Here is a 25617-nt window from a genome sequence, read left to right as displayed (position 1 = left end):
TTCTACACACATTCTAGCTGCGCATATTATCCTATTATCCATTAATTGCCATTATCCTGGTGACATCTGGTTTCATTTTACATACCAGATGTGTAGAGCTACTTCTTTTTGTTGTTCTTTTACAAACAACTCAATTTTCCTCTGCTCTTCAACAAATTTTCTCTCTAGAGTTACAGACTGCTTTCATTACTTACTGACTATTTGACGACCAACCTGGATACATCTCTCCTAAATTCCTCCTCCTTCTTTGAGGGTTCTTTTGTATGCTTGTGCAAGCCTTTCTTCCAGAACCACTTTGTTTCATCTCTAAAAGATATATTTCCTCTAAGGTCAAACACAGCTTATGGGATTGTTTACATTACCTCTGCAAAGGTTGTCTTAGCATTTGGTGATAGTAACTACAGCAGCACTAATGCTGACATCTGTTTCATCCTAATCCTAACACTTACTACCTGTACTTCAGTCTTTTCTCGTTGCTGCTGCTGCCCAGGGGATGGATTGAAAAGGGAGTATAAAAACTGCCAAGTGTCTGGATATGGCTAGGGATAGCAACATAAGACAAAAAAGATGACGGAAGCAGTATCATCCAACACTGAGGCATCACTTTGCTTCCTGCTCCTGGTAGCTTCAATGACTGCTGTATTAGTGCTAAAAAAAAAAAAAAAGTGTTTCTAAGCAAACAGAAATTGTTGAAAGGTTCAAGGACAGGAATGGAGCAGTTGTCAGTGGTTATGGATAAAATTTGGATATGCTTAGTTTCGTAATTGCAACAGAAGAGGCCTGAGAAGTTTCATTTCCTTTCTTTTTCCAGACCAAGGTAGGTGCAGCTACTTGCAGACTCTCAGTGCAGAAGATTTGTTTGAATTGGCATTACAATATATTCTGATGAGTTCTGAAGATAAACAATTTTCCAGATGCTTACTCTAAAGCAGCTGGCATTCAACAGTACGTAGGAAGCATCCCACCCTCTTCTTCTCTGTTTTTATCTCTATCCAGTCCCGGTTCTGGGGAAGAATGAGAAGAAACTGGAGCTATATGCTGTAAAACAGTTTAAGAGACTGAGTATGCATGCTTTGCTCCAGACTAAGCGCTGTTAAGGCTGACCTAAACCATGAAAATAGACTCCTGACAACCCTTTATTATTAGATCCCTGCTCATCATGATATATGATGTTGTACAAAGCTTTTTTTTCATGTACAGATTTAAGGTTTTGTAAACAAATTAATGAAGATCAATAATCTCAAAATAAGCTTTTATTGTCTATGTTTTATAATGAGAAACAAGTGCATAAAAATTAAGCAACATGTTGAAAGTGACAGTAAGTCATTCATGTGTAAAAGGAATTTGAAGAACAAACAAACAAACAAACCACCACCATTTTAGCACATACTCCAGCTAGCAACACCTTTTCTATTGAACAGATTTGAAGTTGTATTTATTCTTTACTTTAAAATTACATGAAACACCCATGAAAATCACTTCATTGAAGAAACATTATCACATGTAAATGTACAGGTGGACCTCTAGTATCTTAGAAAAAGTAAAAAACTCAGATTTCAAGCATATGAAATAGAAAGGAATATGATTACCTTAAAACAAACTTAAACCTGCTTGCTATCACAGAGTCCGTCTCTCAAGAAATCTTGTCTGCACTATAGATACCAGAAGGCATGGGAGCTTCCATTTAAATAAATTCTTGCTTGTTTTGATATAGATGCCCTTTAATTGGTTGTACTATTGCTAAGAAGTATAATTTGGCATCTACTTAGGTTTGAGATTTGTGGCTAGGTTAATTTCTTGCAATAAAAAATCTTGCTAAATTCGGAGTTGTTTAACTTCTATCTGCTTTACAGAAGAATTGAGCATATTTTCCAAGGCTGATTTCAGGATGAGAAGGTTAAGGCAGACATTTAAGCATGTTGCAAAGAAGAGGACTGCTTTCTAGGTTACAACTTCTTCATTCTAATAGTATTATTTACAAAATATTAGACTTCTGTCTATTGTTTCCTTATAATGTCTAAACTATTTTAAATGATAAGATTAAGACAGACAAATTTGTTACAAGAATACACAATGGAGATTTACACTCAGTTGTACGGAGATTCACAGGGAACAATGGCAGAAAGTAACTGAGGCAGGGTGAATGTGGGTGATATGGACAACTTTTGATCCTGAGACTATCCTTAAGTAATGGGTATTTTGCATAACACTGGGGAAAAAAAAATCTGAGCATTTTGTGAGGTATATGGATCAATGAATGTACAAAAAAGTACAAAGATGCTTTATGTAGAATAAATCTTTTAAAAACTGAGATGGAAAGACCACCAACACATCTAACACAGGTGTTACATTTTTAAACCTAATAACTGCTAACTGCAGAACACATAAACAAGCATAGTCAATTGAAATAGAAACATGACTAAGTATTTAAAACAGAAATGGAGCTGAGAGTTAAGATCTATTCTTCATGCCTATCACTGGTGATCTGACAAAGAGCACATCATCTAACCACCTCTGTAAATACACAAATCAGTGACATCCTGAGCTGAAGAGAGTCAGGTTTTCTTTCTCTCTCTCTCTTATTTATTTATTGTTAGCGTTAAGGAAAAAGGGGATTACCAAAATCCTGCACACGTAAAGCTTGTTTTTTGCTAAGAGTACCATGACTGCACCATGATTTTCACTTCTTCACACAAGAAGCTGAAGGCGCTACACACAGTCACAACACTGAAGCAGTGAAGAAACGCCTGAGGAGCAAGAGGATCCCCCTACCGCCAAACCCCTCGCAGACACACAGCACAGAGCTCTCGGGCAAGACAAGTGGAACTGCCCGCTCCGAGCAAACTCGCTTTATGGATTTATGGCAGCCTCTAGTTAAAGCCCATCTGGGTTGGACGGGGGGGCCGGGACGACCATGTGCTGGTTACATTTTTGCCATTCCTGCTGCGGTATGGCATGAATAAATCACAGGGCTGAGGTCAGAACAGCCAGCCCATAAAGTGATTCATGGACCCAGCAGCACATTCCCCTAGGACTATGTACTTTATTACAGTAAACCTCAGAACAAGATACAATTTCCTGTCTCAAGGAGCAGCCTTTAAATCAGGACACCTGGACAGCCCTGCAACCACTTAAAGAAACAATAGGCCTCAGCCCCACCGCTGCCTCTCACGCTGGCCTGCGCTTGCCCCCAGCCTGTTGCGTTTGACACTAAATACCGCCTCTAGGAACAACCTCCTTCCGCAACAGATCACGGGGGACGAGACTGCGGAGTAAACCTACTGATACCATCCTGTTCTTCAGCCGTAGCTTCCCCACCCAAGAAATACACGTTCTCCAGCTGTTACTTTTCTTTCCACTTGAGCTTTTAGTTCTCTTCTGCATTGTCAGAATTTGACCCAAAACGTTAAGGCAGCAAAGGAACTTGAAGGGTAATTCACTTGTTTCTCTATTAGTGAGCAGATCCTTCACTTGTTTCTCTATTAGTGAGCAGATCCTTCACCTACAGTATTTCTTAGCTGCAAGCTGAAGAACCTGCTGTGCAATTTCAGTTACCATATGGATGTTCTCCTTGCAGTCTAGGGCACTGATCTGACTTTTGGTTTTGGCACCTGGAAAGCAAGCCAAGTGGTGACAGAGATTATGGTATTGTTAGACTTCTGAAAACTCACAGTTTCAGCTAAGAGTAATGTTGCCTCTTATGCCACAAGTTACATTTTCAGAAGAAAGAATAACAGAAAACTCATTTTAAGCCAAGAAACAAAGCACTGGGTATTTTCTGCTCTAATTATTCTGGGGAGCCCTGTTTCTTAACACTGAAATCCCATAGACCTGTTGGCTGCAGAGGAGCAAGCTGTCATTGACCTGCCTTATATTCTTGTAGCCCCTCGGACTTGTAGTGCCTTGGTTAGGCATATGCTGGATGTATTTTTGCTGTTCTCCTTAGAAACAACAAGAAAAATTGCAAATGGAGGTTTCCCATGTCCACACAAATTGTGGCTACTAAAGTTGGACAGAAGAAAAATTTGCTTTGCTCCTTCAAATCCATAATGGATCATATGAAAGAAAGTTTCACACAGGTATACTTGTTCAGCACACATCATTCAACGAGGAGCATGAATAAGAAAAGAGAAGGAAGCTTCCTTTCAAGCATTTCATGGCTATGGCCATTCTGTAGGATCACTCTGCAAATAGTGGAAGAGATCCTGATTATTTTCACCCCTTGAGTTTCTTTCAAATCTTAAAATTGTAAACACAACAAGGTAACATTTCCTGAGAAGCTGCCTCATGAAAAACAGCCAGGAACATAAAGCTTACATATACTGAAACACACCTTGATGACTTGGATGAGAGATGACTTGGAGAGAATGAATGTAAGAGAAAGTGATAGAGGGGAGAGAGTTTTAGGGAAATTTAGAGGAGAATTCAAACACAGGAAGTAAAGAATGCTATTGAAATGGTCAACGTAAAAAAAAAAAAAAATCAAAAATCTAGATAAGGAAAGAGGAAAAGAGAAGGATTGGTAAAGCAGATGTAAGTAATACTAAACCCATCAGATTTGTCCAGGACGGAACCCTCTCGAAGCTATTTGCTTCATGATTACTTTTCCTACAAGTGAAAACAGTTATGTAGAAAACTACTTCCACCACCTGCTTATTTTCTTTTATTCTACTTAAAGGATATGCTTCACTGTTGTAGATTGTTTCAGAGCTTACAGCAAGCAGAATCAAGGCTTATTCATAGATTTTATCCCATACGATTTCCTGTACAGAACAAATACTTACATCGTATTCAGTTACTCCCACTGAACCCAGTGACTTGCTCTGGAGGATAAGAAAATCTCAGAAAGACAACCACTTGTGACTGAAAGCCATGAAGAATTAACTGTTATTCCTCTGAGTTTGTCCCAGTGGTTAGTCGTTGCCAGTGTCAAAAAGTCAGGTCTCTTGCTAATCCTATTTTTTCTGGCCTCATTTGCTAGATACTGATCCTTGTTTTGACTGTTTGCTGGAATAAACATAGTTTTAATATCATTATTATTTCCTTTCTAGACATTAGAGCACTACAGTATATCATGATAACCAAGAACTTACCATAAAATAAAAGTAAAATTCATATTCTATTCCTAGTCATTAATCCTACTTTTATATAGCCAAATTTCTTTTGCAGCCAATATCACACTGCTTTTTTCCATAACATCCCAACATCTTTTCCAAGCCATTCCTCTCAAAACAGTGTATAATAGTCTCCATATTATTCCAATTTATATCCCTAGTATTCAGATGCATTTTGTGTAAATGCATTCACATTAAAAGAAGCAATTTAAATTGTTACACATGACTTTTTAATGTTAGGTAATGTTATGATGTTTTATTTATCATCTGCAGGTTCTACTGACTGTTATTTTACACTTATTTACAGCTCACTAATAAAATGATTATTAGCATCAAGACTAGTACCAATATTAAGGAAGCTCAAACATAAATACCTCTACTCAGTTTTAATTGTAAATGGTAAATACTGATAATGCTCACTTTAAGAATATTGTCTATTCAAAACTAGAAATATGATGGTAGGAATTGGTCATTTAGAGAAGTCAAATTTAAGGCAAAAAAATATTTGTATTGAACAAGTGGTTTGTTTTCTTTTAAGCAAACTTTGGATATAATAAAGGAACATTATGTGTTTTTGGCATGACATATCTTACACAAACCAAGTTGACTGATATTAATTATCTAATTATTTCTTTACACTATAAGAATCCTTTATCAGATTATTTTGCTCATAAATTGTAACAGTTAATTCAGTTAATCAACTTACAGCTAGTTAGTCATCCTGCCTCCTATTCTGCAACACTTCCACAACTTTAGCATTTCCTTAACTTCTAGAATTTCACCAGAATTCCAATATTTATTAAACTTTCAAGAAGCCAAAATTCCCTTCAGCCAATTCCTTTAAGTGTTCTTAGATACCAAAAATCTTGGCCTACCACCCCTAACACATGCATAACATCTTCAGCAGTTTCTTATATTGTAAATGGAGAGATATGGAATGCCACAGTGCTTTTCTAAGAAGAAAGGCAAAACATTTCTGTTCAATTCACGTGTGATCCAAAGAAATATGAAAAGATGTCTAAACAAGTCAAATAGTAATTTAGTCATATTACAAATACACAAAAGGGCTTAATTGAACTCAAGAAAAAATGGAACAAATTAACTTTGCTTTTCCAGTAATCTTAATCAAGCTGGCTGCTTTACTTTTACTTAACCAAACCCTGCAAAGTTTTATAATTAAACAGCTTTTTAATAGTTTGAATGCTGGCATTAAAAAAAAAAAAAAAAAGAAAACTCCATCATTTCTTCACCACAGCATATATGACTGATGTTCTCTCTGAAAGCAAAGACAACACTCCTCTTGCAAAGGGGGTGCATTAGGAAAAGTGTTGCCAGCAGGTCGAGGGAGATGATCCTGCCCCTCTACTCAGCCCTGGTGAGGCTTCACCTGGAGTACTGTGTCCAGTTCTGGGCTCCCCACTAAAAGAGGGACATGGAGCTCCTGCAACAAGTCCAGCATAGGGCTATGAAGATGATTAGGGGACTGGAGCATCTCTCATACGAGGAGAGGCTGAGAGAGCTGGGTCTAATTAGCTTGGAGAAGGGAAGACTGAGAGGGGATCTGATCAACATATACAAGTATCTGAAGAGAGGGTGTCAAGAGGATGGTGCCAGAATCTTTTCAGTGGTGCCCAGTGACAGGACAAGAGGCAACAGGCACAAACTGAAGCACAGGAAGTTCTGTCTGAATATGAGGAAAAACTTCTTTAATGTGAGGGTGACAGAGCTCTGGAACAGGTTACCCAGACAGGTTGTGGAGTCTCCTTCTCTGGAGATACTCAAAACCCATCTGGACATGATCCTGGGCAACATGCTCTAGGTGATCCTGCTTGGCAGGGAGGTTGGACCAGATGACCTCCAGAGATCCCTTCCAACCTCAACCATTCTTTGATTCTGTGATTCCCATTGACTTAATTTAGTAAGTGCTGTATTAAGAGAAATGATTCTCTCTGCCTTCTAAATGGCTTTAAAAATCACTAAATACTACTGAAAAACTTCCATCATTACAGCTATCTACTTAAAAATACACATAAAATCAGAAAAAAAAAGTTGCAAAGTGAAATTTGCAGAGGTTAAGAAATGTAATCATAACACTATCTACTTGTAGGTATGCTTTATACTTTTTATTTGTCTTTTATTAAATGAACATATATAGGTTTGACCAAAGAGCCTATATGGCATTTCATCTTGACAAGCTTATTTATTGTAACAGCAATATATTCAGTGACTGTGGCAGGAGAGCACCTTAAGCTGCTTAACAAAATCAGATGAAACAGAAATTAGCACTGGCATACTCCAAAGAATTTTCTAGCTAATAATTTGCAGCAAAGTTTTTAGCTGTGACATACAGAATGGCCTCCACGGTTGAGTGAAAAAGCAAGTTTTTATTTTTAGGTTTTATCTAGAAAGGTATTATCCTATTTCTGAAAGCTCTGCCCAGTAATATTCTATTATCAACATGAGTTCAATGCATAACTAAGTTAAGAAGCAAAAGGAAATATAATCTATACTTTTTATTTCCTCACATGCCTTGCTTTTTTACTTACTTACGTGGTAAAGACAAAGTAATGGTAGCTAAGATTATGGTAATTAAGTAGAATAAATTGTAGAAGTGAGGAATCTCTCCTCCGTTCTCTCCATTTTACGGCAGCACTCTATATAACTTTCTATTCAAATGTAATTAATATCACAACTGTTTCTATCAAGACATTTTTTTTGGTGTTTAGATCTGAGAGCTCAGTTGTGCAACAATAGCGTGCGCATCAGTGATACTGTGAAATGCTTAGAAACATGCCAAATTTACTAGATTTTTCCTGGTGGTATTTTTTAGGTTATAGCAAATACCAAGTGGACTCTTTTTTTTCTCTAGATGAGTGAGTCCTATGAAAGCTTTACCCGTGGTGTAGCTTGGTAACCAAAGTTTACCACAAGCCATAGCAAGGGGATTAACACGACTAGCTTTCATGTGGCTCCAGAGCTGTTACTGTGCTCCTCAGAGAGATCAGCACCTTTTCGTCTCACTGCAAAGAGAACTGTGTGCTCAGGGGTCTATGAAAGACTCTCTTCCCCATCAGGACATTGACAGAGGCCACTGCATGTTCATAGCAGAGGTCACACTGAGGGGAGAAAAGCAAAAACAACCTGGCTGGAACAGACACCTTCTTCACAGAAAGTCAGTCATTCACACTTTCAGTCTTGTACACCTCACTGCAAAAGATTTTGAAGTAGTTCACTTAAAAATAGAGCAAGGAGCCTGCTCTTGAAGCAGAAATAAAATACACACACTAAATATAACCTATTCCACCCTACTAGAAAATACTGCTTTGAGTAATGGCCCAAAAAACTCTCTGGGAAAAGGCATGTTTTAGAACAAGAAGGCTATCATGCTGTAGCAGTTTTACAACATTAAAGTTAATGGCAGTTTTTCATTAATATGGCTTGTCAATATTATTTTGTTTAAATTAGCATTTCACAATCTTTTGATGTCTTGAGTTAGCTACCTAATTGTAGACATTTTCTTTTCCTTTTCCAATAGCAAAGACTACTGAAAAGAGCAAAAGAATGCTACCTATGGGAGAATTTGTAGTTCTTATTAAGCCCTCCAGAATGAGGAGTGTTGGAGCCATAAACCAAAGCAGTGGAGGAAGAAAATGAGAGTTGAGAAGAAATCCCATGTTCTCCAAGAACAATGAGAATGGGTAGCAGAGGTCTGCCTGACCTCAGACAGTGCATTTCTTCCTCTCTCAAACAAAATGCTGTTTATGACCAATGAGCAATTCAACCATGAGAAACAAGATCAGACAATTTGCCTCCCCAAAGGTATCAGACAAAAGCTGTGTTTATATTCACTGACAACCTCTCTTTTTAATTTTCCATGCAATTGTATCACTAAAAGCTCTCATAGGTTCTGTGGAGTTTATACAGTCATAAAAAAAAAATCAAAATCAACAACATAAAATTAGTGGATCCAAATACTGCATGTGTATGATACCCACCCATACGCGTATCTGACGTTGAATAAACACACCTAAATGACATGGTAACTCTCCATAATTCTAAATAGCATTTTCTTAGAAAGTCTGAGAACTTTTCCAGAATCAGAATAGGTAAAGGAGGAATGTCCAGGCTACTCAGCAATTTTAGGAGGGGAGGGTGTGGGTAGAGAAGAAGGGGGTTTTTCAGCGCAATTTGGTTACAAAGCTTGTTTGCACAAGGCTGTGCTGGCCTCATGGTGACTATTCATAAGAGATCCCCAGAAGAGCTGTAAAGTCTGCCTATAGCCCAGGTGCTATAATTGCTGTCTGTCAAAACAGAGCTGTTTTCTCAGCAAACATTTCAGAATGCCCAATGCTAAGTTGATTAGTTTGGGGTTTTCTGGGGAGGAGTATAAGGATGATGATTGAGAGACAGACTAAAACTGATGACTCGGAGACAAAACTTTGATTTCATTAAAACACTCCAGAGAGTGTTTAATTTCTCAGTTAAAAGAGAATTCCTGCCCTTTGAAGGGAAGGGAAGCAGGCAGTGCAAAGGAATTATTGCCAATAACATCCAATGTAAGAAACATGAATCAGTTCAAGAACCAAACAGATAGAGGTGCTATCAGTAATGAAAATGGCTCAGCTGCCCTTTGAGCATAGCATTCATACAGTGAAACCATTCCCCGGCCCCAGAGATGACTCCCTTTCAGTACACTCTGCATTCAGCACACTCTGCATTCAGCACGAATAAAGCTCCTTCTTGGGGAATTTCAGACTTTTCTTGCACACAACAGCTTTGAGAGCCTCCATCTTCACACTAAGCCTATTTTGAATCCAGCCTGTTACGTGTTTGTAATGGGGAGAGACAGATCTGGCTCCCACAGGTGCTGGCAGCAATGCTGACCACACAGAGCCTATTCAAACCACATAATGAGATCATCTACAGGATTTTTAAACAGGCTGAGCCTGTGCAGGTTCCAGACACCTGAGTATGTGAACTCTATAAAAAAACACTTCTTGCACGAAGCCTCACGCAGAATGTTCGGGGTGGGAGAGGGGGGATAGTAGGCGGAGTTGGCACTAGGGGAAAAGGAAGGAAATGAGGAGCATATAACGGAGTGAGACTTCAGGCATCTTTTGCAATTAAAGAAACTCTTTACAGGCCCTTAAAGTGGCAGAAGGCATTACTTGTGCGTTTAGGCTGTGACTTACAACTTCCTACCTGGATAGCATGCTTAAGAAAGGCAACACAGATATAAGTCACCTACAACCATAGTACCCTCTCACAAACTTCTTTAGAAAGGACTTGGTGAAGCAAGTTCATAATAGCTCTTCCTGTACATTATCTGCACTTCTGTATCTTCCATCAGAAACCATTGCTCCTGAACATCCACAGTATTAAAGCAACTTCATTTGTACTGCTCAGGTTACATCAATGTCAACGCTTACTTGAAGTCCCATGGTTTTCAGGGTTTGGAATTTTGCCATAAAAATTCACTCCAGACTGAAACGTGGCAAATTAGGGCTCAGCCCCTCCTCATTTCCCAGGCAGTTTCATACAAATTTTTTTTACAAAAAAGCCTCTGCAAACATTTAAGATATTTTTGTTTTTCTCAAACTAGAAATGTCTTCAATTATTATTATTATTATATTTGACAAATGTTAATTGTAAAGTCTCAACATGTACATTGAAAGTTTTAATTAAAAACAAACATCTTGTTAAATCCAGTGCAGCATGTGTTCTTACTAGCATGCACCTCATTTTAGCAACAGTTGATACGTCTAATAACCATAGAGGGCATGAGAATGGGTAACTAGAAGAGTAGCCCAAACAGTATAGGGAACAAGTAGTAACATTTTATGATTATTTAGAAAAAAAAATATTGAAAGGGTAACTATGCTTAAGCATAGCAGTAATTTTAATAAATAATAAATAATGCAATGGAGTGATTAGAAAAAAAAAATCTGAGATTTAATACTGATTAACTAATTTAATGATTTCTAACAACACCGTGTGAAAAACTAGACTAATACTATTACTGGACCTTTTCAAGCTCATGGTCATTCCCAGCACTCTGGGAATGCACCTGTGAAGCAGACATCATGCCAAAGGTCTTCAGAAAGCTCTCTGGCCCACTTAAAAAGGCATTTTCTTGTTATCACTCTCAGCATTGCAATGCCTCAAATCAGGCTCTTGCTCCATGAGTAGAATTCACCACCCAGATTTAAGTGTACACGTTCCCCTGGCAGCTAAAGAGGAATGTCAGGCATCTCACGGTGGGATTAATGACATGCAACAAAACGGTAAACACTTTAATCAACAGGAGAGAGATCTAGAACTTGTTTTGTTCCTAGTTTTAGGAATTAAAACTATTGTCATGAGAGGATCTATCTGTAAAAGATGGATGCACAGCCAACAAATGCACTTGAGGAAACACACCTGAGACAGGCATTTGTGCACAACTGACTGGATCAACTTTTACAGCATATGCATAAGAACTGAATGATGACAGAGAAAGGACATGGCAGTGATCACTACAGTGACTATCTACAGCAATCCATTTTATAACACTGCCCAGGAACTGTGAAATTCAGTTATGGTCCCTCCTCAGTCTCAGAAAGCTCAAACCCACACTGAAAAACAGCTGCTGGAGTAACCAGGTTATCAGTATTCTAGGATGTGACCTTTTTACACAGAAGGAAATACAAAACTGGAATCTTTACTGACAATACTCAACAAAATTCCTCATTTCACGTTAAGCTATTACAAATGGTATGTCAGACTTTTTATTGTTTTGGTTGTGCCTTTATGATTTTTATGCTCTTAAACAAGCTTGTGCCAGGTAAACAGAATGCCCTCTTAAAAACGTGTAGAAGACAGGTTTGTATTTAAGAACAGTAAAAGAACATGTGGACTCCGCAGAAATTCTGCAAAGCCTCCTTTGCACATCCAGCCAAAGGTGAAGTTTGAAAGTTAGGCCTCTGCACTCTGAAAACAACTGTATCAGATATAAAGAAACCAATAAAAGTTAGAGCCAATGCCAGTAAAAAGATGAAAGATCTGAAGAGTAGTCAAGTTCTCAGCCAGTGCAGTGGACCTCATAAATGTCAAAGAGCATTTTTGCAACATTCAACTATGAATGTATAAATCTGTAAGTTAATAGAAAAAAATGGATGCAGTTATAAATACAGAATTGTATTAGACAGATTCTAGCAGGTTTTTAAGAGCAGTAGTCTTACATGCTGATTTCCATTCTAGAATTTGTTTTCCTTCTTTTCTTTTCTTTCCTAACTTGCACACAAATATTTCTCCTTTTGAATCAAGGAATGACCACATCAATGACACTGATGACCACATCAATGAAAATGAATCACTCCTTTTATATAAGGTTCCAAAATCTACCAAAAAAGGGGGGGGAGGCATCATTTGCAGTTGGATAATCAATGACAATACCAACATATCTGAAATTTCAAGTCTACAACTAATATTTGAGCTGGCAAAGGACCTTTGGACTACAGCTTTAACAGCACTGTCCCACCATGAAATACATTCATTTAATGCAGATTGTATGCTGATCAGATCAAGACCTTATATGACATGCTAAGAAGTTACAGTAATAATGATTTTTGTGGATGTTTCTCTCTCAAAAAAAAAAACAACAACAAACAATGGACAATTCTTGTAGTTCTGTATTGGCATCCTTTGTCTAAATCACAGGTTATTGCATAAAAAGGAGGATCACATGAATGATCAAATTAATGTCTTATCAACTAACTGGCTGCCACTCACTTCAATTTTTCTTTGTATTTCTATTTTAGTAAGTTCACCAAGTTCAATGCATTGCCATTACAGACAACCATACCATGTAATCACTTTAAAATGCAGTTCAATTTTCTCCTCAGTTCACTGCATCTATCCGAAGACTTCAAGAACTGTCATCGGTCTGCTGTCTAAGAGAACAGAATTCCAACTAGAACCAGAATGGGGCCCATGGTTTTAGCATGAGATTTTCTTAGGCTTGATGTAAAAGATGGAGAGGTTTACAGTTCAGGATTACTCTACAGGTTATGATTAGAAAGGATGTTTCTAGCCAAAGTCACGTTACACTGCAAGTTGTGGTAGCATCATATATAAATAGAGGAACAGCAGGAAGGAAATTTTTTCTTATGAAGTTCCCTGAATAATCTAGATTAGTACGCCAGCAGAGAGAGAAATACTTTTAGAACTCTCAACTGGCATGTATATGGCAAGTCCTCCATATGCTCAACAAGTTACAGTGAAAATTACACAGCTCAAAATACTGTATGCAAGAAGCTGAAATACTACCTGCCGCACCACTTATTTTAAGTACTAAAATTGTATAGATCCAGGATTGGGCTCCAGTCAATTCTGTAGCCATTCTAGTATCATGGATGTAAATTCTCATGTTCTTACACTTCAGCAGATGAAATGACCTCTGCGATAACCTTTGCCACTCTAAAGAGATTTTTAAAAAATACAACTCACATCGCCTTTTGCATACAAATAAACAGTAGCAAACAGGATACAGTGGGGAAAGTTCACCCTGCAAAAACTGAGATGTCTCATTGCTGCAGCCACAAGACAATAAAAGAGATTGGTTGAGATTTTTACAAGTTCTGACGGCCAATTCCACTACTGCTGGCTTGCTCATAGGATTTAAATATCTGCATCTCAAGTTTTATAACTTGCCTCCCCAAGGAATTACTAAGCTTTTTTCCAGAGTCTGTTTAGAAGGGAAACCATTCAGTTTGGAAAAGACAGGACTAATGCGCTTACTCTGGGGGCTCTGGTTTTGGCTTAGTCCCCTCTTATTCCCTGTCAGACACAACAAGAGTGCACTTGATTGCTGGGAGTCAACAATTTTAATCCATAAAGTTCAAACACCAGGATGCCAAGGACCAGACTTCACTCACAAGCATTACCATGTCAGGCTCTTATTTCCTGAAATTAATGGAAAAATCTGAGGTAAAGTAAGATAAAGTTACAATAAGGAGGAATGCAATCAGTGATTGCAGTCGTAGCAAAAGGGAATCAGATATTTCCACTGTAGGGAAACCTAAAGCAAATATCACTTTTCGGCTGACAAGAACCACTGTGTGATCAAATTGCTTGAAAACTATTTGGAGGCACTTCTGAAGAAGCACCAAATCTGCTTCCTCCAATCAATTCTTCCTTTTTTTTTTCCCTTTTTTTTTTTTTTTAAATTAATTGACAGGGTAATTGAAGCAATCTCAAATCCAACTAAAAACTTAGATCTGATCCACTTTGACACTTGATAATATACAGAAGCACTGTACAGAAGAATGAGGCATTCTTAAGAGAAGCTGGATTAAAGCCATGTGACAAAAAAGATCTGCAGATTTTTAATGTTATCCCATACCTACCTACAGAAGAAATAGAATTCTGCTGCTTGTCTTTTCATGTAGAAAAAAATGATTTCCTTAGCATCTTCCTTGAATTATGCCACTGATTCCAAGTCCACTCAGCTCAAAGCTGTTTCCTTAATTTCAATACTTCCACAGACCTATTCCAGCTTTCCTATGATTTTGATCTTTTTCTATTTCTCTATTTCACATTATCTAGCAAGAACTTTTCTTTCAATGTGTAATACTATTACTCTGACTAGTACTCAGTTCCTGCTTCCTAAACAGACTAATCTTCCCTCATTGCCTGTATCTTCATTTCTCTTTCCATTTGTTATATTCCTCTTTAAATCTTTTTGGCATTCTTTATATTGACATTAGCTAATCTGGGTGCCAAAAAGAGAAACACAATGTTTTACAATGATTTTTTTATACCATCTTTAAAATTCCTCAATGTTCTCCGTAATATTTTTATAATTGCCACCTCTCAGATTATGGTGACAATCACCATTGTGCTTTTTTTCTTGGTTGTATTATTTTTTCCATTCCTAAGCAATCTATAATGTAGCACAGCATGTATACATACATCTACTTGTGCAACTTCGTTCCAAAGCTTAATCTCAGCTTTCATCTTCATTAGCATAGTAACAGACATTTGCCATTACTACTGCTCTTACTATCGATTGAAAGATCTCATTTTGAATTTCTGGTATTTGAATTACATTTTTATTCCTAATACACTCAGTGATATAAGTCTGGATTCTAGTGGTACAAGTTAATAAAACGTTACTGCTTATGAGAATGTACGAACATGAGAAATGCCAAAATGGGGCAGATGAATGATCCATCTACTACAATACTTTGTCTTTGAAAGCAGCAACTGAGATGCCATTTAGGGAGAGCACTGATCATTTTCTGTGGTCTATTCACCTCATATTCTGTCAACATTGAGGATTATAGTATTAAGGATATTATAGGGCACATCCCTGTCTAATCTCATTCTAGTATCCACTTACGGACCTATTGTCCATGAATCTGTCTAAACCATGTTTGAACCTGCTGACACTTCCTCTACAGTGTTCTGTAGCCACAAAACTTCACTATCTGCTGCATAAAGAGGTGCTTTGACGGGTTTTAAACCAAACTTTAGTTTCACTGAGTAAAGCCCAATTCTCTTGCAAAATTTGGTTTATAACAGTCTTGCACCAAGCTTATCTGTAGGTAAGCTTTCATGAGCTCCTGTCTGCTCTGCAATGGATCCACCACAGGACACAGCTAAGCACATCAGGCAAGTTGGTGGCATCCCCATGATCTTACTCAAAACTTACTTTGTCTCAAAATTGAAAAAACAGTCTCTTTAGTCTCTCCTCATAATGCAACTTCTCCATTCCCTTCATTATTTTATCTGCCCTCTCTATACCTTCTCTAATGCACTGCATCCTCACCTAAATGTGAAGACCAGAAGTGTCTCAATACTGAAAATGAAGTCACTGAAAATGAAGCAGCAAAGTGGTATCATTGTCTTGTTCTTGATAACCTCGCCTCACAGTATGGAGGCTATATTCTTCTTTTCAGAGCAGGTCGTTGATATTCAGCTTGCAGATCAGCTATACACCTGAGACACACTGGTCAAATCATTGAAATTAATTTTGTTTATCCTTGATTTGCCTACAAACAATATAGGGATAATACACACCTTCTTAACTTCAGTAACTTGATTAATATTTGGAAAATACTTCAGGTAATTTTAATTGCTTTACTGAAAGAAAGCAATGCCATATCTCAATTCCCACTAAGAGAACAGATTTCTGTAGCCTCTGGAAAGAGAAATAGCTGGAAAAAAAAGCCCTTTCTTCTTATTGTTAATCTCCTGAATGAAATTACATCATTTACCCTATAATATCACTGTGAGATCTATGCAACCTTGGCTATACATCTATGCAAAATATATCTACTACATAAATACAACACAACAAGCATTACAGGTATCACTCATTCATAAAAGACACATAAGATAATCCCCCCAAAAAAGAAGGAATCTTAACAGTTAGGATTAAAATCGACCTTGAATTGCAAATATACAGCATAGAAATGGCTGAAGTGCTTGAAAAGAGACACACACATTTCCTATAATTTTTAACAGCTATATGTTTGACCGAACAAAAACATCAGCTGTAGAATCTGATGTTTAAAACACCATAGGAAAATGTGAAGACAAAGTAGCTCTTTCTACTGACAACATTCTACTAAACTCCTAATGTGGAGCTTGATCCTTTTTAGCCATGTCACGCAACTTAACAATGCAAAATACAGCATGAAATGCAGGGTCAGCCCACAGGAAAGATCATCTGAGCTGAAAATAGAAAATGCTCATCTTCACCTCAGTCCTCCACTTATCAGAGAAGTGCAGCCTCCACACAAGTAGTCCTGTCCTCCTATACAACGTCTGTGTCCTCTTGTCAACATCTGTGCAAGAATCAGAGCCCAAGGTGACGAATACCCTCTTCCCATTAAAAGCACATCTTTCTTCACTCAGAAAGTGGCACAGTACTACACTAGTAAGCGTTGTTATACTGTCCTAACTTCCCCTATAAATACAAATTCAAAAAACAGTTTCTTGCTCTACTGAGTGTCCATGGAAAGGTGTTGGCAGTGGGAGGGCTGCAGGGGGAACCTCTGTGAGAAGAGGCCACGGGTTGCCTCTATGCCAGACACAGCCAGCTCCTGCCTGCTCTGCAATGGATCCACCACAGGACACAGATAAGCCCATCATGCAAGTTGGTGGCATCTCTATGAAAGGGCAAGGAATGCCAGACAGGCAGAGGAAAAGCAGAAAAATATATACCAGAAAGAGTGAGAACCAGCAGTGTGAACACCAAGGTCAGAGAAAAAGGAGGAAGAGGTGCTCCAGTTGCAAAAGCAGATACCTGCTGCAGCCTGTGAAGAACCCATGCTGGAGCAGATTTTTTTTTCCAGAAGGACTGCTGCCCCTTGGGGAGAATTCATGCTGGAGCAGGGTAAAAGTGTGAGAGGGATGACGGGGCAGAGAGCAGCTCTGCTGAGGGTACCCACCACGTCTCTCCCTGCACCACTCAGAGGTGGGTAGAGGAGTCTGGAGTGAGAGAGTCAACCCAAGTCAAGACTGATTTCCCCTTGACAGCAATTGGTAAGCAGTCTCCATCTCAACACATGAGCTTTCTCATCCTATTTTTCCTATTTTCACCCATGAAATATACTAAAAATTTTGGTTTAAAAAAAAAAAAAAGAAAAAAAGTTTCATTTCTAATATGATACTGAACATACAAGAATCAACTTTCCAGTCTTAGCAGCACACATTTTTTTTCCCCCCCCCAAATACACTTTTTTTGGCCAGCCAAAAGTAACAGCAATTTTGGCTCTACGCCATTAATATAATCAGTGATACTAAGAAACTTAATCACGATGACAGCAATGTCAATAAAGTCCTGGAAGAAGCCAAAGAAGTTTCTGTACAAACTTATTCAAAAGGAAACGTTCCCTAGACTAAATTGCTTCTCTTTAGCTGTACACAGTTTCATGAAACATAACCTCATGCTATCCAGATGCTTTCTGTGGATGAGCAACCACCTTGTTTTCTGACGACAATCTTCCAGAAGGAAAGAGGCATTCACTAAACAATAGTGAGAAACTATGGCAGAAGAGAATGGTTACTGGGCAGGACCAGCAACTCTGACACACCCTTACTCCTGAGTACACTTAACAGAAAATGAAAAAGAAGAAGAAGGAAAAAAAAAAGGAGTGAATGAAAAATGATTTCTGGACAGATAATTACTTGGTATTTTCTAACCCATAATCAAGTTTAAAAACAGTGTGCTCTGGTTTCCTTGAGAGAAAAAATATAGAAAGCTAAATATGAATGGACTGTGAACGTTTGGCAATATTCATCAATATAAGTTCCTTCCTAAGGCACTAAGAAGTGTTTTTAATCAAGGTATGTCTGCTTTTCTACTTAATTTTTTGTTAGAATATATTGTTATCCTAATTCTCCTGAGAGTTAGAAGACATTACCTGTAGGCTAAAACCCCACAAAACAGTGAAAACTGAAAGGGAGATTAGATAGGAGACAAAGCTGATCTCCCTTATGCCCGAATACTGCCTAGAAGAAACCTGGAGATGAATTTTTACTTTTTATGCAATGCCTCCAGTTTCCAGAGTGTTTCCTTCCCCCCCCACCCAGACCTTGCATAGAGGAAGGTGAGGAAGTTAAGACTCACACAGATAAATGGACCAACAGGACATCAGAGTCATTCTGAAGTGTGCATAAATGGCTGGTCTTCTATGGCAAACATTTCTATTTTGTATTTTGGCTCCGTGCTATGTAATTCCAGAATGAATGAGAAAATTTTAATTCTGTTCAGACAAGAATATTTGAACCCAGTGCTCCAACTTATTTTTGGGGAAATTTTCACAATACTGACCTGATCAAAATCAAAATCCAAAAACAAACAAAAAAAACAACCAACTCTTTTCTGTGACAGATTCAAGAATGCCATTTGACAACCTTTCATTCTGTTAGAAGAAAAAAAAAAAGATTTAAAGAAATAACATGGCCAGAGTTTATTAGCAACTCTACCCAGTACCACTGCTGGCTCTATTTGAGGGAGGCTCTTGAGAAAGAGTTGCAAGAGGTCAGACTAATTTTAGGGGTTCATCAGTGGGCCATTTAAAAGCTAAATGGGGTAGCTTTTAAACAAATAAATTCCCTAAAAATCAAAAGAATGAGAAAACAGATATACTCACTTGTATATTAATTTGTTTGTAAACCATGAACTACAACAATTACTTGCATAAAAGGGACTGTTTTTGTTTTTTTTTCCTGTAGTTATAAATAACAGTCTGTGATGCTAATCCTGCTACTTCTTCCAAATTTCTGGGTTAAAAATAATTCCTTCCTCTTCTGGATCACAACATTCATGTTAGAAAGGAGGCATCGTGAAAAGAGTTATTCCTTCAGTACTGATGAAAGTTGTTAGAGCATTGACTGTACACCATATGAGATGCACTGGTACAGGTAACAAAGCAGTATAGTTCACCATTTAAGAAAGGACAGATCTAATCCGAAAGTGATTTGCTGCTCAGATGGCATAAGCAGGACTATTTGCTTCCCCATTTTTGCTAAAATTGGTAAATGTCTATGTGAACAAGGCTGATAAAGTAAGAATTTCTGGAATTCCTGAATTTCTTCCTGTGGAGGGGCATATACAGGAATCAAATAAGTTGTATGAAAATAGGTCTCATTCTAATTGCTAACAATAAAACAAGCAAGTGAGGTTCTTATAAGGTCTTTACATGTTTCCCTTCACTCCCAACACCCCTCACACTCCAATCCCCTCCATTAGAGTTAACTTTTCTCAAGGTTGGAATTTGGGTACCTACAAAACATACCGAAGTAACTGACATACAGTCTGATAAGTGCAAACATTGTCACAGTCATATAGACATACAGAGACAATTTGGGTCTATGGAATTAGGAAAAGCATCTATATATATACACTAATACAAGTCATATTTATAATAATAAAATTGAATTCAGTCGAAGGATTGTACAAATGATTGTGCTGAGTTAGCCTGTTTTGTTAGGGCCAGAAGGGAGGTAGGGAGAAAAAAAACACACCACCTTTTACCAAAAGAGTTAAAATGCTATAAAAAAGTCTGTGTATGCAGCCCAGGTCTTATAAGGAAATGTTCTTAAACATTTATTTCTTGAAACACAAGGTTTCAATCAACAGCCACTGGAGACTCTGGGGTCACGATCTTCCCTGTATGCAACCCCCTCAATGTTCTGCATAAAGGTCAGAGAGGTTTACCCTCTAAGCATGAATTTGCCTTCCAAACACTTTGACTATGGAATAAACAGTTTCTAACCCAGATTGCGAAACTCCTAGCATTGTTTTCTAAGAAAAATGCAAACCCCATACTAAGAGATTTCATATTCACTTTCTGTGGACTCTACAAATTAAAGGTCTGTAAAATCTTGAACCTTTATTAAATCTGCCAGCAACAAGTTGAGAACACTGTATGTTACAAAGTCCACTGAGTGCATACACCGTATTCCTCAGTTATCTGAAAGTGCTTCTTACAACTTGATATGCTAATATATCCATATAATGAACGCTCATGCTTGCCATCAGCTGGACTTGTATCAAAAATGAAATATTGTGAGGTTACACATAAGCTGGAATATGATCTGATGGAAGACGTAAGTTTAAAGAATAAGTCAGAGAAGTAACACTTTTTAGCACCTAAAACAGTGAGTGAAAATGCAAAACAATGCCTTAAGGATGCATCTGCAAATCCTGATTTGAATACTTTAAGGATTAAAAATTAAGGTCAAGAAATTTCTAATAAAGCACCACAAGAAGTCCAAACTAAAATGGAAGAATTATCTCCTGAAGAACTTCATACAGTATTTTAAAGGAAGCTACATTTTATTTTGCATTTGATAAACATCCCAGCCCTGTTTCCACCATTGCTTCCATTTGATTGGGCTGTCTGGTGCCTGAACCCTACAGAGCTGCCATGCTGCACATAACACGATATATATTTCTTTAGTATCCGCTGGTGATAAGTTACATTACTGAAATTCGTCCAGGAAAGTATACCTGTTAATTTTACTTTAGATGGATTCTATTAAAACGTGAAAATCTTGGCAAGAACTGGGGTGAGACTTGCCCACTGTCTGGGTCCCTTTCCCACCCAGCCAACAGGGCAGACTTTTTAGTTCATTATCACCTCATCAGTGTTCCTGTCAGCTGCCAACAGTGAGAAAAGACTAAGCCACTCACTAATTCCTGGCCTTCCTGCCTCCACTGAAGGAGTAGTAAATCCAGAACATATGGATGCTCTTTAACCCCTCTCAATCCAGACACCTACTTTAATCAGTCTAATCAATCTGCTCAACTCAGAACAAAGATTGACTGGCAGATGCACGATGATGGAGGGATCAACTTGTTGCAGCTCAGCTCTAGCACAGAAAGCACTACTCTATCTCCAATACACTACTGTTACAGGAGGAAGCTGGAGAAAGGCACCAGTCCAACTCGGTCAAGAGTAGGATAGACCTTCTAGAGAAGAGAGGAAACCAGCAGAGGAAGGGATTGTGAAAAATGAAAAGATCATTAAACATTAAGATCTCATCACAAGAAATCATGAATGAATGAAGACCAGGAAACATTCACTTAATGCAAGGGCAATTTCTTATTTTGTAACAAGTTGTACTTCAAGCAACTTAACAGCTTGCTGTCAGTCTTTCCCCAGTACACAAGACACAAGAACAACCTTGACTTGTGTCATCTCAGACTTTTCTGAACATGGATTGCCATTTCAATGCACTAAGCCAGAAGTAAAACAACTTCAGAAAAATGGGAACATTTTTTGCCAGGTTAGTATGCTGAATTATACAGAGGAATTTAGTGAGTGTTGGGTACCATCATTATTTCTAGAAATACTCTTGATTAAAGAGTATAAAGACCATCCTACCCCTATATCTTTGATAAGAAAATTCTGTCCCTTCTCTTACAATTCTGAATGTTCAATTATAAGCCATGCACTTACAAATTCTAGGCTACATCACCACAAGGTTTTAAATTTATGTATATAACCACAACATTTAAAGTTGTCAAAAGAGGAATGTAAATCACAACAGTCCATTTATTCACTAACACAATGTGTTTAGTGCAAAACTTCATTCTAAGAGTGGCTTTCTATGTATCATTTGATAAAATTCGTAATTTTGCTCCCTACCTTTAAAAGCCTTCAATAATGCTCACCCAAAGTTCCAGGATTAGAAGGTTCTTCTGGAAAAATCGAACAGTCAGCCTTGTGTGAGCAGGAGAAGGACTGTTTCAGCAATTGGCCAATTAAATTAGAACATAATCCCAGACTACCTTTAGGAAAACTACGAAGTATAGTAACTACAGAAAAAGATATCAAGTTTGGAGATATTACGACATTTGGTATCACTCCAAGATGACTTCTTTTGGTGCTGAGAAGTTGTATGACCAGACTGTACTCTTGTCCCTTAACTGATGTCAATAGGGATGGTGATAATTCAGTCATTTCTGGTGTGTGTTTTGGGACTCAGTTACCCAAGTAATGGTATCTAATGCCATATTAGCTGTCCTAGGATATGTAAGACATTCACAAGAGGCTGATAATGTGACACACAATATCTAGAAGATCTATGCCTTTCTGAAGTGGCACTTAGGTCCATTAGGATATTCTAGTGCACCTGAAATGGCAATAGACACCAAGGTTCAGACAATGGATCTGCAGTACTGTTCTCCTTAAAACCAGTAATCAAGTTATCAACAGGTAGCCCAGAGATATAAATTGGGTAAGAAAGGAGCTCATTTCTATCTTGTATGCACAGTGGTGGAAGTCTTGAAAAAATAATTCTTGGAGAGCAGGCACACTTAGGATGGTAGGCAGTGGTAGGCAGAAAACCAAGGTTCTGAAAGCCAACTAACCACAGAAGAGAAAGTGAAGACTTGAGGAAAAGAGAAGACAGGGAACAACACAGGTACGCATCTTTTGGTGTCCGTCCTAATCAAAAAACCTTTTATCATTAATATTACCCTTTCAACAACACTTTAATAACTTTACTTTATTCACCTGCAATGGAATATAAACCATATTTATGGCAAAAAACCCTCACTTCCTAGTAAATAAAATTTTATATTGGAGTGCAAACTGCCTTTTGGTACATAGTAAAATGTCTTCAGTGTGGTCTGGAGGTCACTCTGCTAAAGCAACCCAAACAGTTTTCTATGCCATTTAATTTTTCCGTGCTGAGTTTTCCTTATCCATAAATAAGATAAATAATACTGATTTTTTTTCCAGAGGAGCATTTTGAGAATTAACATGGCACTTTTAAGATTTTCAGATGGAAATTGCTCTGTAATGTAAAGTAGCATAGTTAAGAACTGAATGCCATAGCATAAATTAAAATATAGAAGGTTGCATATATATATATGTTAATAAACCTATTCCTAGAGGTATTTTAAGGTCACAAGGAGAGAAGATATACTATTCTATTTTGGTCACCAAACTCTTGTTCATTAAAAGTTTAGGTGTGTATTTCCAAGTCCCATGAGGCTGCCACCAGGAATGTGATTTTTTTTGTTGTTGTTCCTTCAGTTAATATTTTTAAAAGACTTTTTCTAACACTTGTAGGATTTCCTTGGGAAAAGAGCAACAAAAAAGTTAGATTTTGTCCTTCATAATACATGTTCCAGATATATCAGTATATATAACGGAGATCAAAGTTTAACCAAAAATCTGTAACTGTTGGTCATGAGAAGTCAAATTCTCCATCTTTTCCAAGCAGGCATCTCCTGACAAACTTATGAGGCAAAAGTTCTGCTTATTAAGGTACAATGGCTTCAAAATATGAATGACTTGACAGTGGGAACAAGGAGTAAAGCAACTCTGAAAGAAAAGTAGAGGGTTTTATTCCATGCCTCATTCTATAATCTGACAGTAATTGAATGGGTATTTCTATGCTGCAAACATGTTAAATAATCATTAAAGCATTCTAGCAAAATTATCAGAATCTCAGCAAATTAACTGTACTCATTTCTAAAATAAAAATGACACATACTCTACACAGGTCAAACAGAACACAAGCTATACATGTGCATCACATATACTTGAGTTTCTGCACAAAGAAAAAGTAGAACAATCGGGCTAAGCTCTATGTACACTAAGGAAAATGCATTTCATTATTAGGACTCATTGGTATGAATAAAGCATATCTTGCTCTACTTTTTACATATTCATTCCCTATTGCTTTTTTTTTTTTTTATTAGTCAGTAAAACAAACAAACAAAAAGAAATCAGAATGGAGATCTATTAAAAGATAATGCATCTCCCATGTATGGGAATAAAACTTTTTGTTATTCATATCACTGAGACAAAAACCAGATCATCGCCCAGTGTAATTTCTGTCCCCCTAAAACTGTATCTTTATTAAAGGTCTACAAGTTCTGGTTCAGAAATAGGTAACAAAAGAAGAATTTCTTACACTTTTTTATATTTAAGTTACACTGAGAGCATATTTGCCCATAAAATGGAACAAGAAATGTAGCATTTGTATAAATAATACACTTGAGGTAATGGAGATGTAAACATACACATCACAAAGCCACCTGGTGCACAGTTTTCCCCAAATTTGGGCACAAAGAGTATAAAGAAATGTGTTGTCCACTAGGGTTTCTCTAGGCATCTCTTGTACTTTTCATCTTCCCACACCGAGGAAGTGATACTCCAGTGCTCCATGTTGTAAAGGAGGCAAAAGGTCCAGCAGTTAAGACCACTGGAGTGAAGCCTTGGTAAGAGGTTGCCTGAAGTGATTCTGCATGGCTCCGTAGCTATTTGATTAACATTGACTCTAGCCCACAGGCTCCTTCTGTTTGGGCCAAATGCAATGCTGACACACTCTGCAGCTCAGCACCAAACACCTTTTCCATTCTTTAACAGTTTACTTGCATTTCTGCGTGCTGGTTTCTTTTGGCTCCAAAGACAGCTTCACCTGCAGGGTTTCGTTTTTCTGTTTGACACCTTGCTGTTGATTTTCCCTTATTGCACAAAAGAACTTGCTCCAGTGCCTCTTTCACAAATGCCTCTTTGTAGTAAACGAAAGCCTTAATGATCATATTTTGATTGTAGACTTGATTAATTTTGACTTTGTTTAATTTGCGACCTTTGCTGAGATCTTTAGGGCTGGGAATTAGAGAGCACACTGTACCACTGTACTTTGGACATTGCAGGTTTGCCAATTTGTTTCATGCCTCATTTGTCATAAAACCTATGAAATTGTAGTCCAAAGCCAGCTTCATATTTTTCAAGGCGAGGCAAAAATGTATTTGTTTTTGTTTTAAATTAACATCTCCTTGCTATATTCATCTAGTTTTTCAAACTCAAGACCAAAGCCTCACTAACAATGAGAATATAGCAAGCAAGACAAATCTGAAGATCAACTTATCAAAAGAGAACAGCTTGCTTCTCTGCAATTACAGCACTAAAGTGGTAAGATAGGCATACTCAATTTTAGGTACAGGCATACAATAAAGAAAATAGGGATGTAGAAAGGATTTGCA

At 37.6% G+C, this 25617-nt stretch overlaps 1 protein-coding gene across 10 annotated transcripts in view; it reads right to left on the bottom strand.

Annotated features, from left to right (window-relative positions):
• ERC1 (ELKS/RAB6-interacting/CAST family member 1) overlaps positions 1–25617 on the bottom strand; it is a 309043-nt gene that overhangs the window by 75911 nt on the left and 207515 nt on the right. Inside the window, exon 16 of one of the 10 annotated variants that reach the window (XM_066990221.1) lies at positions 4782–5007. The exons of the other annotated variants lie outside the window; for them this stretch is intronic. Coding sequence (XP_066846322.1) covers positions 4971–5007 — 37 coding nt within the window. The 3' untranslated portion in view covers positions 4782–4970. Of the gene's footprint in view, positions 1–4781; positions 5008–25617 lie in introns of those variants that run through there. 10 annotated transcript variants of the gene reach the window in all.

The sequence above is a fragment of the Anser cygnoides genome, chromosome 1 (assembly GCF_040182565.1).
Source record: "Anser cygnoides isolate HZ-2024a breed goose chromosome 1, Taihu_goose_T2T_genome, whole genome shotgun sequence".
Lineage (NCBI taxonomy): Eukaryota > Metazoa > Chordata > Aves > Anseriformes > Anatidae > Anser > Anser cygnoides.
Note: the sequence above shows the minus strand (reverse complement) of the source record. Positions and strands in the feature narration are given on the sequence as shown.